The sequence below is a fragment of the Cervus canadensis genome, chromosome 6 (genome assembly GCF_019320065.1).
Source record: "Cervus canadensis isolate Bull #8, Minnesota chromosome 6, ASM1932006v1, whole genome shotgun sequence".
Classification (NCBI taxonomy): domain Eukaryota; kingdom Metazoa; phylum Chordata; class Mammalia; order Artiodactyla; family Cervidae; genus Cervus; species Cervus canadensis.
In genome coordinates, this window is record NC_057391.1 from 25,062,369 (window position 1) to 25,076,361 (window position 13,993).

The 13,993-nt window shown below is 34.4% G+C and overlaps 1 protein-coding gene across 1 annotated transcript; it reads left to right on the top strand.

Annotated features, from left to right (window-relative positions):
• Positions 1–298: 298 nt before the first annotated feature.
• Positions 299–1,210, top strand: LOC122442925 (olfactory receptor 4K15-like). The gene has a single exon (XM_043470581.1). It carries the CDS (start codon positions 299–301, stop codon positions 1,208–1,210), a length of 912 nt encoding a protein of 303 aa, XP_043326516.1.
• The last annotated feature ends 12,783 nt before the right edge of the window (positions 1,211–13,993 follow it).

Genomic DNA, 13,993 nt, shown 5'->3' on the forward strand with positions numbered 1-13,993 from the left:
AATACTAAACTTTTTAACCAGAATATTTGTTTTTAATAACCCCTAAGAACTGTACTTCTGATGGATAAAGTTTTTGACCTGTTCTTCTACATTTAATTAGCTTCTTTATTTAGTCAGAGGGCTGTGCCCATCCATAAATTCATAAAATGTTATTTTCAATTTTGAGCTCAGTATAATGTTAACATTTCAACACTGCACCTGAGAAGAATTTATCTGCTCTCTTACACCTAAACCTTAAGTTCTTCTTTCTAGAAGTTCTTATTCATTTCTTCTTCTGGTCACATTAGAAATGAACTAAATGGAGGAAGCAAACCAGTCCATGGTATCTGAGTTCATTTTTCGTGGACTCTGTGATTCAAGGGAGCTCCAGAAATTCCTCTTACTGCCATTTTCTGCACTCTACCTGGTGACCGTCCTGGGAAACCTTTTCATTGTGCTCTTAATCATCACTGACTCTCATCTCCATTCCCCAATGTACTTCCTCTTAGCCAATCTCTCATTTGTTGACTTCTGCCTTTCCTCAGTGACCACTCCTAAACTGACCACAGACTTCCTAAAGGATAATAAAACCATCTCCTTTGGAGGTTGCATGAGCCAGATCCTCTGCGTACATTTCTTTGGAGGGGGTGAGATGGTACTGCTTGTGACAATGGCCTATGACCGTTATGTAGCCATCTGCAAACCACTCCATTACTCCAGCATCATGAACAGACAGAAGTGCATCTGGCTAGCTCTGATATCATGGATCATTGGCTTTGTGCATGCCACAAGTCAACTAGCTATGATTTTAGATCTTCCTTTCTGTGGACCCAGAATAGTGGACAGTTTTTTCTGTGATATTCCTCTGGTGATCAAACTAGCCTGCATGGATACTCATACTCTGAGACTGTTGATAAATGCTGACAGTGCAGTCTTGGCTACAACTTGCTTCATTCTCTTGCTGATCTCTTACACCTACATCCTGGTGACTGTCTGTCTTCGCTCCAAGGACGGGGCATCAAAGGCACTCTCCACCTGCACTTCCCACATCACAGTGGTGGTGCTGTTCTTTGTACCCTGCATCTTCACCTACCTGTGGCCACCTAGCATCACTTGGGTGGACAAGTTTCTTGCTGTGTTTTACACAGTAATCACACCTCTCTTGAATCCAGCCATTTATACACTGAGAAATAAAGAGATTAAGAATGCCATAAAGAGACTGATACATTAGCACATGGATTCAAGGTGTAATTTTTAGATCTTTCACTTAATCAGCAATTCCACCATGTGCTCCCCAATTTGGACATATTCTGACCTATAAACTGAACTGGAAATATGTTGTATCCATAAGCTGTACATATTCCCAAATGTATGCAGTGATTTATCCCACTAAGAAAATATATTAAAATGCAACACTAAAATTCTTACCATTTGGAGGAAATAAAATTTTTCATAAATAATTCTTTGTATAGGATAAAAACTTACCCAGTGATAACAATAATGATAATGACAGTTTTAAAATAATAATAATTTCCAGAATTTACTAAACATCACCTAAGTTCCCCAAACCATTCTAAGCACTTTGTATATTACTAAACCACTTTCAGTAGTTTATCATTCTCATTTCTAAAAACACATGATTTATCCACTCTTACTTAGCTACAGAATATACTAAAGATATTTGAGTGGTCTGCTTCCAGTTAGAAAAATAAATAAATGATTCAAACCATAATACATTACACTTGCATTCCACAGCATAATCCTTAAAGTTTCAATCTTCAAGTGTTAAATCTTGATTTAAAGGTAGAAGTTTCCCTCAAAATTTTCCTCTTAAATTATATACAGAGAAATGTTTACAAAACATTATTTCTTATGTTAATAAATGACTTTTATGATTATTGTTTTTCCTTACATTAAAGAACTAATAATCCATTGCTTCAAATCAAAAATTAGTAAGATGATGAGGAAAATGCCCAAAAAATAAATTTATAAAAAAAATATGAAAACCTCCTATACATGAATAAAAATGATAAACAAGCCAATGGGGCTTAGAGAATAGGCAAACAATTTTAACAAATATTTATTTCACTGACTACACACTCAATGTCTTTAGTAAGCTGAGAAATGCAAATTAAGATCATTATGAAATACCATCTTTCTCTATTAAATGGGCAAGATATCTAATGATAACAGTAAAAACAATCTTTTTCTTAGCTTCCACTGAAGCTTTTATTTTTTAAATTATAAAAGTATGATAACACATTTATAGGAGACTTGGAAAATAGAGGACAAAGTTACATATAGTTCTACTATATGTTACAGTTATTTTTAAGTAGATAAATTAAGATTTTTAGTTGGAGTTTCAATATAAAACTCTCAAAAATTAACAGAATAAATAGAAAGTAGAATGATATAGTAGACCTGAAAAGCACATAAGACAATTTATCATAATTAAGATTTGTACAGTTTTCACACAACAGCAGGATAAAAATTCTATTCAATTTCCCATAGACTATAAACCAGGAACTACAGTAACATACCCAGGAACATAAAACAAGGTGCAAAAATTTCGTAGTCTAAAGGTATTAAAATCATACTGAGTCTGTTCTCTTATTACTGTGGAATTATGTTAGAAATCAATATCGAAAGATATTTGAAAATAACCCATATATTTTCAAGTGTAATGTGACATTTACTAAGATCTTTGACTTAGCCATTGAAAACCTCAATTAAGTTAAAAGACTGAAGAAACCCAGAGGATGATTGCAGAGAAGAAAGCATTTAAATGAGAGATTAATATCAAAATGAGAAATTAATATTAAAGATCTTTAAAAACTCCATGTATTTGGAAGTTAAATGTCCACTTTTAATGATGGGTATAGCTAAGACACCATAACAAGTACAATTAGAAAATATTTACTAGAATAAAAATGAAAAGAGAATTTATCAGAATTTGTTGCATGCAGGTGAGCTACTCAATGCAACTAAATACAATATGGAATCTTAAATAAGGTGTGCAAACAAATAATGGATACTAGCATAAAATTATGTGAAATATAAACAAAATCTGTACTTTAGTTAATATTACTGTATCACATGTTAGTTTCCTGTTTGTTTAGTAAAAACAATTATTGTCAAGAATATGTATTTACAAAAAAGAAAATGTTAGTCCTGCTAGTAAGTGTAAATTCACTTAATCACTTTGAATAATAGTCTGTCACTGTCCTGTAAAGCTGAACATGTGAATAAACAATTTGTCAGTAATGGGCTGCTAAGCGTTCCCCAATGTCCATATGCCTATTCTTCCTATTACTAACAGTACACCATCCAAGTTTTAGTTGGGCAACATGACCATCCATCTACACAGCAGATTTTTAAATTTCTCTGACTTCAGAATATGAGAAGTGATTTATGCACCTTTTAAGCCATCGCTGTAAAGCTATCAGCTCAGGATTCATTTCTCTGACCCAGTGGCTGAGACACAGAACACCTGGAGCAGATGCCTTGCCATCAGCATGGAAGCTACAAGTTGAGAGGAGCAGAGCCAAATGCTCCAGCCAGGAGATGGATGGACTCCAGAAGACCGGACAACTTGAATGGTATTGGTAATGTTCTATTCAGCATTGTATCACTGCTCATTTGTGCATTTTTTTTCATAACTTACTTATTTTGATAACTACACTTCGAATATCATATAATGCAAAGTTAGGGGAAAAACTAAAGGAAAATCTCTACAGCCTTTTACAATAAACTATAACAAAACACACACACAATACAACTACTCATTCATTCACTGTAGGTTTCTAGAGAAGGTTTTACATGGCAGCCCCTGTAAAATCTATACATATATGGACACATGTATTGTACTCATCCATAGATAGTAAAAACTTTTTTTTTTTTAAATCATGTTTGGTGTTACGCTTAGTAGGGTTAAAATGGGGCAAGCCCAGTTAAATCAACATCAAACGATCTTTTTAAATGAAATTGCACATACAATGGTACATATTTCACTCCCCCCGATGATGTATGTAATTTGCTGAATAAATTAGCTGACATACCATCATAATGTTAACTTCTACCTCATTCCTGTAAACAGCAGAAAGTCATAATTTCCTGAGTAAGATCCTTATAACAATACCTAAAAACTAAATAGTGATATATCATACCTTAATCTTAACTCTTTGCACTAACCCTTGCCTAAATCATAACCCTAATTTTGAACTGAATGCTAATAAAAAATATAATACCTACATAAGAACATATGGAATGCAGCTACAGCCATGCTTGCAGGGACTCTATTAATATTAAGCAAATTGAACCCACAATTAAACCATTTTTCTTCTCATTTGTTATTGCCTCCCAACTCTGCTTTCTACTTCTATACTCTGCTTTCTGCTCCTGGGATTCTGCATATGACACTTCTATTTTCACATCTGGCTCCATTTTACCCTCTGAAGACAGAGCATGGGAGAGAAAGACAGCAAAGTTAGAGAAGGGGAAAAGGATTCCTTCCTGTTTGCTATTCTGGGCTTTCCCTCTGCTTGCGAGCATTACCATAGTCTCTATAGCAATAGTTCCTTCCTACAGCATGAGCTGAACCCAGGGTGCAGCTTTTCCTACACGTTCAGATCTAGTCTCATTCACCAGCAAGCCGGCACCCTATCTTCAAATATCTGAGTCTCAGAATCTATCATGCCACACTTCTGAGTTCAGAGAAAAAGTAGAAGGCAAGTACACTCCCTCCAAAGAGGGAGTTTCACTCCATAGGAATCCCTTCCTACATCACTAAATTTCTATCATTTTATTTTTTTTCCATTTATTTGTATTCGTTGGAGGCTAATTACTTTACAATATTGTAGTGGTTTTTGCCATACATTGACATGAATCAGCCGTGGATTTACATGTGTTCCCCATCCTGAACCCCCCTCCCACCTCCCTCCCCATCCCATCCCTCTGGGTCTTCCCAGTGCACCAGCCCTGAGCATTTGTCTCATGCATCCAACCTGGGTTGGTGATCTGTTTCACCCTTGATAGTATACTTGTTACAATGCTATTCTCTCAGAACATCCCACCCTCGCCTTCTCCCACAGAGTCTAAAAGTCTGTTCTGTACATCTGTGTCTCTTTTTCTGTTTTGCATATAGGGTTATCATTACCATCTTTCTAAATTCCATATATATTCATTAGTATACTGTATTGGTCTTTATCTTTCTGGCTTACTTCACTCTGTATAATGGGCTCCAGCTTCATCCATCTCATTAGGACTGATTCAAATGAATTCTTTTGAATGGCTGAGTAATATTCCATAGTGTATATGTACCACAGCTTTCTTATCCATTCGTCTGCTGATGGGCATCTAGGTTGCTTCCATGTCCTGGCAATTATAAACAGTGCTGTGATGAACATTGGGGTGCACGTGTCTCTTTCAGATCTGGTTTCCTCGGTGTGTATGCCCAGGAGTGGGATTGCTGGGTCATATGGCAGTTCTATTTCCAGTTTTTAAAGGAATCTCCACACTGTTCTCCATAGTGGCTGTAAACTTTGTTCCCCATCCCATGAGCAGTAGCTGCTGCCTACAATTGTTACCTTCATGGTAATAAAATTTTCTTTTTTACTCTCTCAGACATCTAGTTGGAAATATTATACCTGCTTACTTTTTATATTAAATTCTGTTCAAGTTACGTGTTTCCTCTTTGCCAACTGATCCCTGACAGAAACGTGATCCACACAGAAACGTGCAGCCTAAATGACTTTCCTGATGAACACTGCAAAGTATTTAAGAATGAAAAAGGAAACATTTTTTACATAAACTTCTCCTGAGATGAGAAAGAGAAGGAACACTTATTTCCCTGTAAAATAACAAAATAAGATTGTCTGAAATACTATCAAAATTATTAATTTTGATACTGCCAAAATACTGTTAAAATTAATAATTCAAAAGATGCTGGCAGCTATAGTCAAAGGTCATGCATGGAGAATTCTGAGACCATAAGTCCCCAGGGTTTTTCATACTATTGTAAGTTGCACCTTGAAACAGATATAACAAACGAAGAATCAAACAATAACACATATATAACATGATTTACAAAGGGAGCTTATTTTGGTCATGAAACACCTTCAACTTTTAATTTGATAATTGCATAGCTCATTGATATTTTTCAGCTCGATTCTAGCTAATAAATTTATAGGCTGATTTGTCACTAGCAACCTAGACAGGTCAAGTGTATCTTGCCTAAAAGGATTCCATAGATGAAGCACCCCATTATCTTTTCAATAGAAATATCATCAAAGGGTCCAATTATCATGCTTTCAAGGGGACTTATCAGGTCATTTCTATATTTCTTTCTGTATTTTCTCTTCTTCTAAGAGGTTCACAAAGTACAGAGTAGGGGTTTCAGACCAGATGCTAACCCTATTTCCCATTCATCTATGAAGCAGGTATAAATTTGACATGAATAATAGATGACAACAAATTTTAATTTTATACCTGAGGTGCAAGGTTGATTTAACAATTGGAAATCAATCACCAGGCTAAGAAAGGAAAAATCATACAAATATCTCCATAAATAGGGAAAAAGCATTTCATTAAATCAAATACACTTTCACAATAAAATTCCTAGATGTATATTTAGAAATAAAATTACTTATTCTGATAAGTGATTAATGCAAAACATCTCCAGCATAATTTATAGTTGATGCTGAAATACTGGGAATCCCTCTACCACGTCCCTAAGGGTGGAAATGACAAAAAATGCTTCTTGTCAACACTAATGTTTATGGTGTTTTATTGGAAGTCTTGTCCAGCTGAATAAGAGAAGAAAACTAAATAAAATGAGCAAAAAGATGTAAACAGATTATTATTCTTCACAGACAATATTTTTGTTTAAAAATTACACATATTTCTATAGTTTCCTCACTCTACAGCAGTTTGCTTAATTATAACAGCTTAACGCATAATATTGCCTGTTTCATTTGTTTATCTCAGTAGACGGCAAGCCTGATGAGCACAGGACTGTTAGAAAGTAAAGACGAATATAGACTTAACAGTGTTTTAGACAACCTGCTGAATGGGCAAATATATTTGTAAATCTATCTGATAAGGGCTTATAATTCAAAACAAATAAAGCACTCTACAACACAATAGCACAAAACAAAACAAAATACAATTTGGTTGAAAAAGGTCAAATCTGAATAGACATTTTTCCAATGAAGACATACAGATGGACAACACAAAAATATGTTCAACATCACTAATCATCAGGGAAATGCAAACCAAAACCCACCTTACACCCATCGAATGACTGTTATCAAAAAGACAGCAAATAACAAGCATCAGTGTGGATTAGAGAAAAGGGAAACTTCATGCAATATTAGTAGGATCTAACTGGTGAAACCACTGTGGAAAACATTGGATCTTCCCCAAAAAATTTAAAAAAAAAATACTACCATGTGACCTAGCAATTTCAAGTTCCAAAAGTGAAATAAATACCTAGGATTTATCTGAAAAAAAAAAATTGAAAACACTAATTTGAAAAGATACATGCATCCTTATGTTCATTGCAGGACTACGTATGATAGCCAAGTTATGGAAGCAACCTAAGTGTCCATTGATAAAATAAATTAAAAAAGATGTGATTGTATATGTAGGAACACTATCCTGCCATAAAAAAAGAAAGTTTGCCATTGCAAGAACTTGATGCTATCATGCTAAGTGAAATGTCAGACACAGAAAGACAAATACCATATTATTTTACTTATACATGGAATCTAAAAAGCAAAATAAACAAATAAAAGCAGACTCTTAGAACAAACTGGTGGTTGCCAGATAGAGTGGGTGCTAAGGGGATGAATGAAATAAGTAAAGGAGATTAGAGGAAAAAACTTCCAGCTATGAAAGGAATAATTCATGGGAGTTGATGAGCCCACAGGGTTACAGAGAGTCAGACATGACTGAATGACTGAACAACAATAACAACAATGTATACATAGGGAATGTAGTCAATAATATTGTAACAACTTTGTATGGTGATGGATGATAACAGGAATTTCAAGGGTGATTATTGCATAATGTATCTGATTGCCAGATAACTAAGTTGTATACCTCAAACTAATATAATATTCTATATCAGCTGATTATCACTAATTATGCTTGTTTACTTATTTATTTGAAAGTGAAAGTGTTAGTCACTCAGTCTAACTATTTGCGACTCTTTGCAACCCCATAGACTGTAGCCCGCCAGGCTCTTCTGTCCACAAAATTTTCCAGGCAAGAATACTGGAGTAGGTTGCCATTCTCTTCTCCAGGGGATCTTCCTGACCCAGGGATTGAACCTGGATCTCCTACATTACAGGCAGATTCTTTACTGTCTGAGCCACCAGGGAAGCCATTTTTTTTTTTAATACTTCCTATTTTCCCAAGAGTTTTTTTAAATGAGGAGTCAGTTTTAAAATTTACTCAGGAACTTTCTGGCATATTCATTTTCTAAAATGTTTATGTAACTTTCCCTAAATCCAAATATTGTTCATTACTTCTCTTAGTATTATGTGATATTCTGTGGGATTTCAGAAATTTTCTCTTCATAGACATATTAAAAATTTAACTAGGAAACCATGTAGATCATATTTGACTTTCAATACAAATAGCTGGAATCAGACTACTGAATGAGTTGGAATTGGGGAAGAATGGAGCGGAGAAATCCATTAATAGTCTTTTAAACTGTTAACATGGGAAAATACGTAGCCTAGAAGCAAAAAATATTGACAACAGAAGTAAAGAGGAGGGAAGTGAATTGAGACATGTTTGAGACTAAAAACTGTACAACTAGAGATAGAAAGTGAAGTATGGACAAGATGACCACATAGGTATCTATTTTGGGCATCTGGGGAATGGTAATGGTACTTATCAGGGCATTGAGGTGGATTATTATATTCTAAATTCAGTCTGACATGTTATCTTGAAGGTGAAGGTGGGACATTCATTTATGTATATCATCTATAACTCTGGAGAGATTTCTCTGAAGACCAGTGATAAAGCTACAGATACAGATGTGACCAAGTTGGTACTAGAAGGCACAAGAAGGGAGACCATTATGGGTGCTAGTTAAGTGATTCAACAAACCGTTTGCATCCTATGTTCTTTCTAACCATTTGCTCTCATTGTATATAGACTTTAAAAGTTTTTAACTTTGATATGACATTAGCATCAAATGCAGGGTGAAAGGATCTGGAAAATCCATCTGCACATGAAGATGTGTCCTTTGGTTTGAGAAAGGCAGACCTCAGAAACTGACTTTGGTTTATATCTCATTGAATAATTCTGGACTACATGCCTCCCTTGCAACACTCCATAACTAAGGAAAATGAGATTATAGTAACTGATTTAGGGAAAAATAAGATCATATAACATTGGAAAGGGAAAACTCAGCTCAGTCTACCTCATGTGTGTTTCTTTCCTATAAGTGTCCTTTCTTATTCATATAAAACACTCTACCTCTGACACTTCTGATCACCAGATGTAGAGGTTTCTCCCCATACCAAGCTATTACCTAAACAACTTAACTCAGTTCTGGGTGTCCTATGTCCTAAGTTGCTTCAGGCATATTCGATTCTTTGCAACCCTATGGACTGTAACCACCAGGCGCCTCTGTCTATGGGATTCTCCAGGCAGCAGTGCTGGAGTGGGTTACCATGCCCCGCTCCAGGGGATCTTTCCTACCCAGGGATCAGACTTGCTTCTCCTGCATTGGCAGGCAGATTCTTTACCACTAGTACTGCCACGTGGGTATCCCACAATCTAACTTAATTCTAACAACACTATGCATTTGAAGCTAGTGTTAGAGCATGGTTAAGGGCTCAGTCCCACTAGACTCTCTTTTATTTCAGTTGCCAATCTCAGTAATAGGTCCCCAGATTATACACAATTTTTGTCCGATTTGGCTACAAATCAGAGGTTCCCAGGATCTCCTCCTCAGCTTCAATTAATTTGTTAGAGTGGCTCACAGATCTTAGGAAATATTTACCTACATTTACTTGCTTATTTAAAAAAATAATAAAGGAGCTAGATAAATATCCAGATGAAGAAATACACAGGCAAAGACTGAGATGGTCTCAAGTACAGCAGCTTCTGTGCCTCTGGAGTCAGGGTGTATCACCCTCCAGGTTAGTGGATGTGTTCACCAACACTGCCTTTCTACAATCTAAGAAGTTTTCAGCTGCCCACGTTGGGTGAGAGCAGTTCTCACAGGCCCTTTCATTTATCCTGATATCTCCAATTCCTTCTGGATTTTATTTGTTCTACCATTTTTAGGAGAGTTAATAAATTGTGTTTTATTCATATTTTGAATATTACATAATTTAGAAAAATTAGGTTGATCTATATATAATAGGGGCTTCCCTGGTGGATCAGTTGGTAAAGAACCTGTCTGCAATGTAAGAGGCCTGGATTTGATCACTCAGTCAGGAAGATCCCCTGGAGAAGGGAATGGCAACCCACTCCAGTATTCTTGCCTGGAGAACCCCATGGACAGAGGAGCCTGTTGGACTACAGTCCATGGGGTCGCAAAGAGTCAGACACGACTGAGCAACTAACACACACACACACACACATATACTACTAGAGACATTATCAAATCATACTGATAGATATGAAATAAAATGGCAAAACACATAGTTTCAAACTTATAGAAAAAATTTAATATTGTTTTTAAGAATATGTTTATAAATATGAATTATCAATAAAATTTAGGAAGGATACATGCCAAATTTGGGGGGAAGAAAATATGGTATTTATGGATATTCAAAGGAACTTTTTTATGTAATTGTTCAGGCTTTTGAGACATTTTTAAACTTGCAAATTATGTATTTTAAAATAATATTATATTAAAGTGACAAATATGAAGAGCCTTAATTATATAGCTTTGATAACTCCTTTAACGTCCTAGGGGATTCTGTGCTTTGCTGACACAATTCTAGAACATCAAAAAAGAAGAAACGATCATTTACCCTCTTCTCAAAAATAACATTATTATTATAAAATATTTCTTTTTATACTGATACCTCTAATTCTCCTGTTCACCTTCCTTAACCCTTAAAAAATCATGGAAATTTTAAGTACAATGACTGTGGGTTAATGCAAAGCTAAATTGGACCAAAGTTACCTTGGCAAATTGGCATGCTGTTTTTTTTTTTTCTTTCAACTTTAATACCCACCAATTTTAAGTGAGGCAGTAAATAAAAAAGGAATCTCAAAATCCTGTTTGGACGCTAGGAAGAAAACTGGATTTTGAGGGGGGGCGCTCTCTCTCTTAGCCACTGGCCAGGAAACGATCGTTCTGTTTGAAATCTATTCAACTGAGAGAGATGTGGTGACTGGGGAAGGAAGGTGACCTCTCCCTTGTAAAGCGGACTGGCTGTCTCCCTCTGTGATTTCCACCACTGTTTATAACAACACTTGTGCTGAATGGTTGTAGTGACAGTAATAGTCATAAAATATGGCTCAAATTTCATTTTTAATTGAAATATAGGTTAATTTACAATGTTGTGTACATTAGGTATACAGCAAGTGATTCGTTTTACAAATATATATATATATATATGTACACAATATATATATAATTATATACATTCTTTTTCATTATGGGTTATTATCAGACACTGAATATAGCTTTCTGTGCTACAAAGTAGTTTTTTGTTGTTTATCTATTATATATAGTAGTGTGCATATGTTAATTCCAAACTAATAATTTATCTCCCTCCCCTCCACTCCATTTGGTAACCATAAGATTGTTTTTAATATCTGAGGGTTTGTTTCTGCTCTGTAAATAAGCTAATTTATATCACCATTTTTTAAATTTTCCACATATAATGATATTGTATGATATTTGTCTTTCTCTGTTGACTAACTTCACTGAATATGATAATCTCTAAGTACATTGATGTTGCTGAAAATGGCATTATTTTATTCTTTTTTTTATAGCTGAGTAATAGTATTCCATTGTGTATATATATATATATATACCACAACTTCTTTATCCATTCCACTGTTGCTTCCATGTCTTGGCTATTGTAGAAAGTGCTGCTGTGAACATTAGGGTACATATATGTTTTCAAATTACAGTTTTCTCTGAATATAGACCCAGGAGTGGAACAGCGGGATCATATGGTAACTCTACTATTCAGTTCTATCATTGACAAAAGTAAGTTAATGGAAAAAAGCTTCAGTCAAATATTAATAGGGCAAAGCACCATACAATTTAAAGACAAACAATGAAAGTGAATTGATTTTAATGTAAACCTGTACCTCTTTACTATTTCTTTAGTTATTTACATAGTTTGTGTCTGAGTCACCTCTTTATAGAACAAAATGTCTTATTTCAGAAATTTTTTTTTCACTTTTATAGACATCTCAAAATCAAGATGCTTAGCAGAAGTCATTTTTAGTAGGGAAGCTATTCTGGAAGTTTTAAAGTCAGGAAAACTTTCGTGTATTTTGTTGTTCTAGTATTTTTGAACTTAAGGCTTGGGAAAAATCAAATTTCTCTTCTGCAAAATCACAAGAAATGTGATTCTTAAAATAGGTAATACGTACATACATAGATATACTTGATTAGATCTCATGGTGTATTTTTACAACAATTTAAGGATAATGAAGTTAGAATTCAGTAGTAAGACAGTAGTCACAAGACATAAAAGATGCTGATGTCCACTTTAAAAAGTCTCATATTTGCTGCAGAAAAAAGGCTGAATAGAATGAAGAGCAAAGCTCAGGAGGAAAAAAGTAGAACAAGAAGGGAGCAGATATTCAAAGAAAAAAGGCAAATAACACTAATAAATTAAAAAAAAAATTAACCTTGTAATGAAAGTAATTAAAATTACATCCCAGTACCATCTCTCATCATCATAAATATAACATATTGTATTGACAAGGCTATATTTTAAGAAAGGAGATTTGTACATTGTAGTTGGAAATGCAAAATGTTTTGAGTCCTATAGTGGGAATACCTAACAAAATATATGTTTTTAAAATGCTTATCAAGGACTTGGTAGTTCATAAGTGCTAGTTATTCCACTTGATAATCTAAACTATATTTTCTAAAAGAATAGGGTAATAAGGAAATACAGACAAGAAGGAAGACTAAATAAAAAAATATAAATAAAGAATGAGGGCAAATGGAAGAAAGGAAATAATGAAAAAAGAACTTGCTGTTTGGCTTACGGAATATAGAAAAGATATATATTTTAGCAGAGCTCAATTTATATAGTATATGTGAACAGTCTAAGGACAAATGAAGTTAAAATTTATATATTCTCTTCAGAGAACAGTCAGGAATAAATGTAGTTTTCATTTCTTTATCATTTAAGCTACTCTCAAAAAAGAAATCTGTTACAAGTGAGGGAATAGAACCGGTCTATAATGTTAATAAGTGGAGTTACTCAGCCTATGAAATATATAATTTTATATAGAGATTCAAAATGAGTAAAAATACTCAGCATTAGAAACGTGCCATCAGCATCTGGGGTCTCCTTTGGAAGAAGATTGGCTTTCTTCAAGTCTTTTAATAAACAACTTTTTCTCACAGTTTGTAAAAGAATTTGTTTCAATTCACTTTGCTCACACATATCAACTTTGGCAATAAATTTGCTTCTAAGAGTCAAGTTTTGTGTGAGAAATGTAGCTTTAGATTATTGCCCTAGACAGAGTTAAAAATAAGGAACCTACAAATATATTATAGACTTTTGCACTTTTACTGCCAAAAAGGGAGATTCATGCAGTGGAGAAATTGTTTATAAAATATATTACTACTGTTAATTTTATGAGAATATTCATTTTGCATAACCAAAAAACTCTCTCTGATGGGTGAAGTTTTTAACCTACCTTTCTACACATTATTAGCTCCTGAGAGCTGAGATTGATTCAATAAATCTTTATTTTCAATTTGGAATTTAGCACATTTCCTAGGATTTAAATTTTGCACATTTAAATTCTGCTCTCAAGCACCAAAACATAAGTTCTTCTT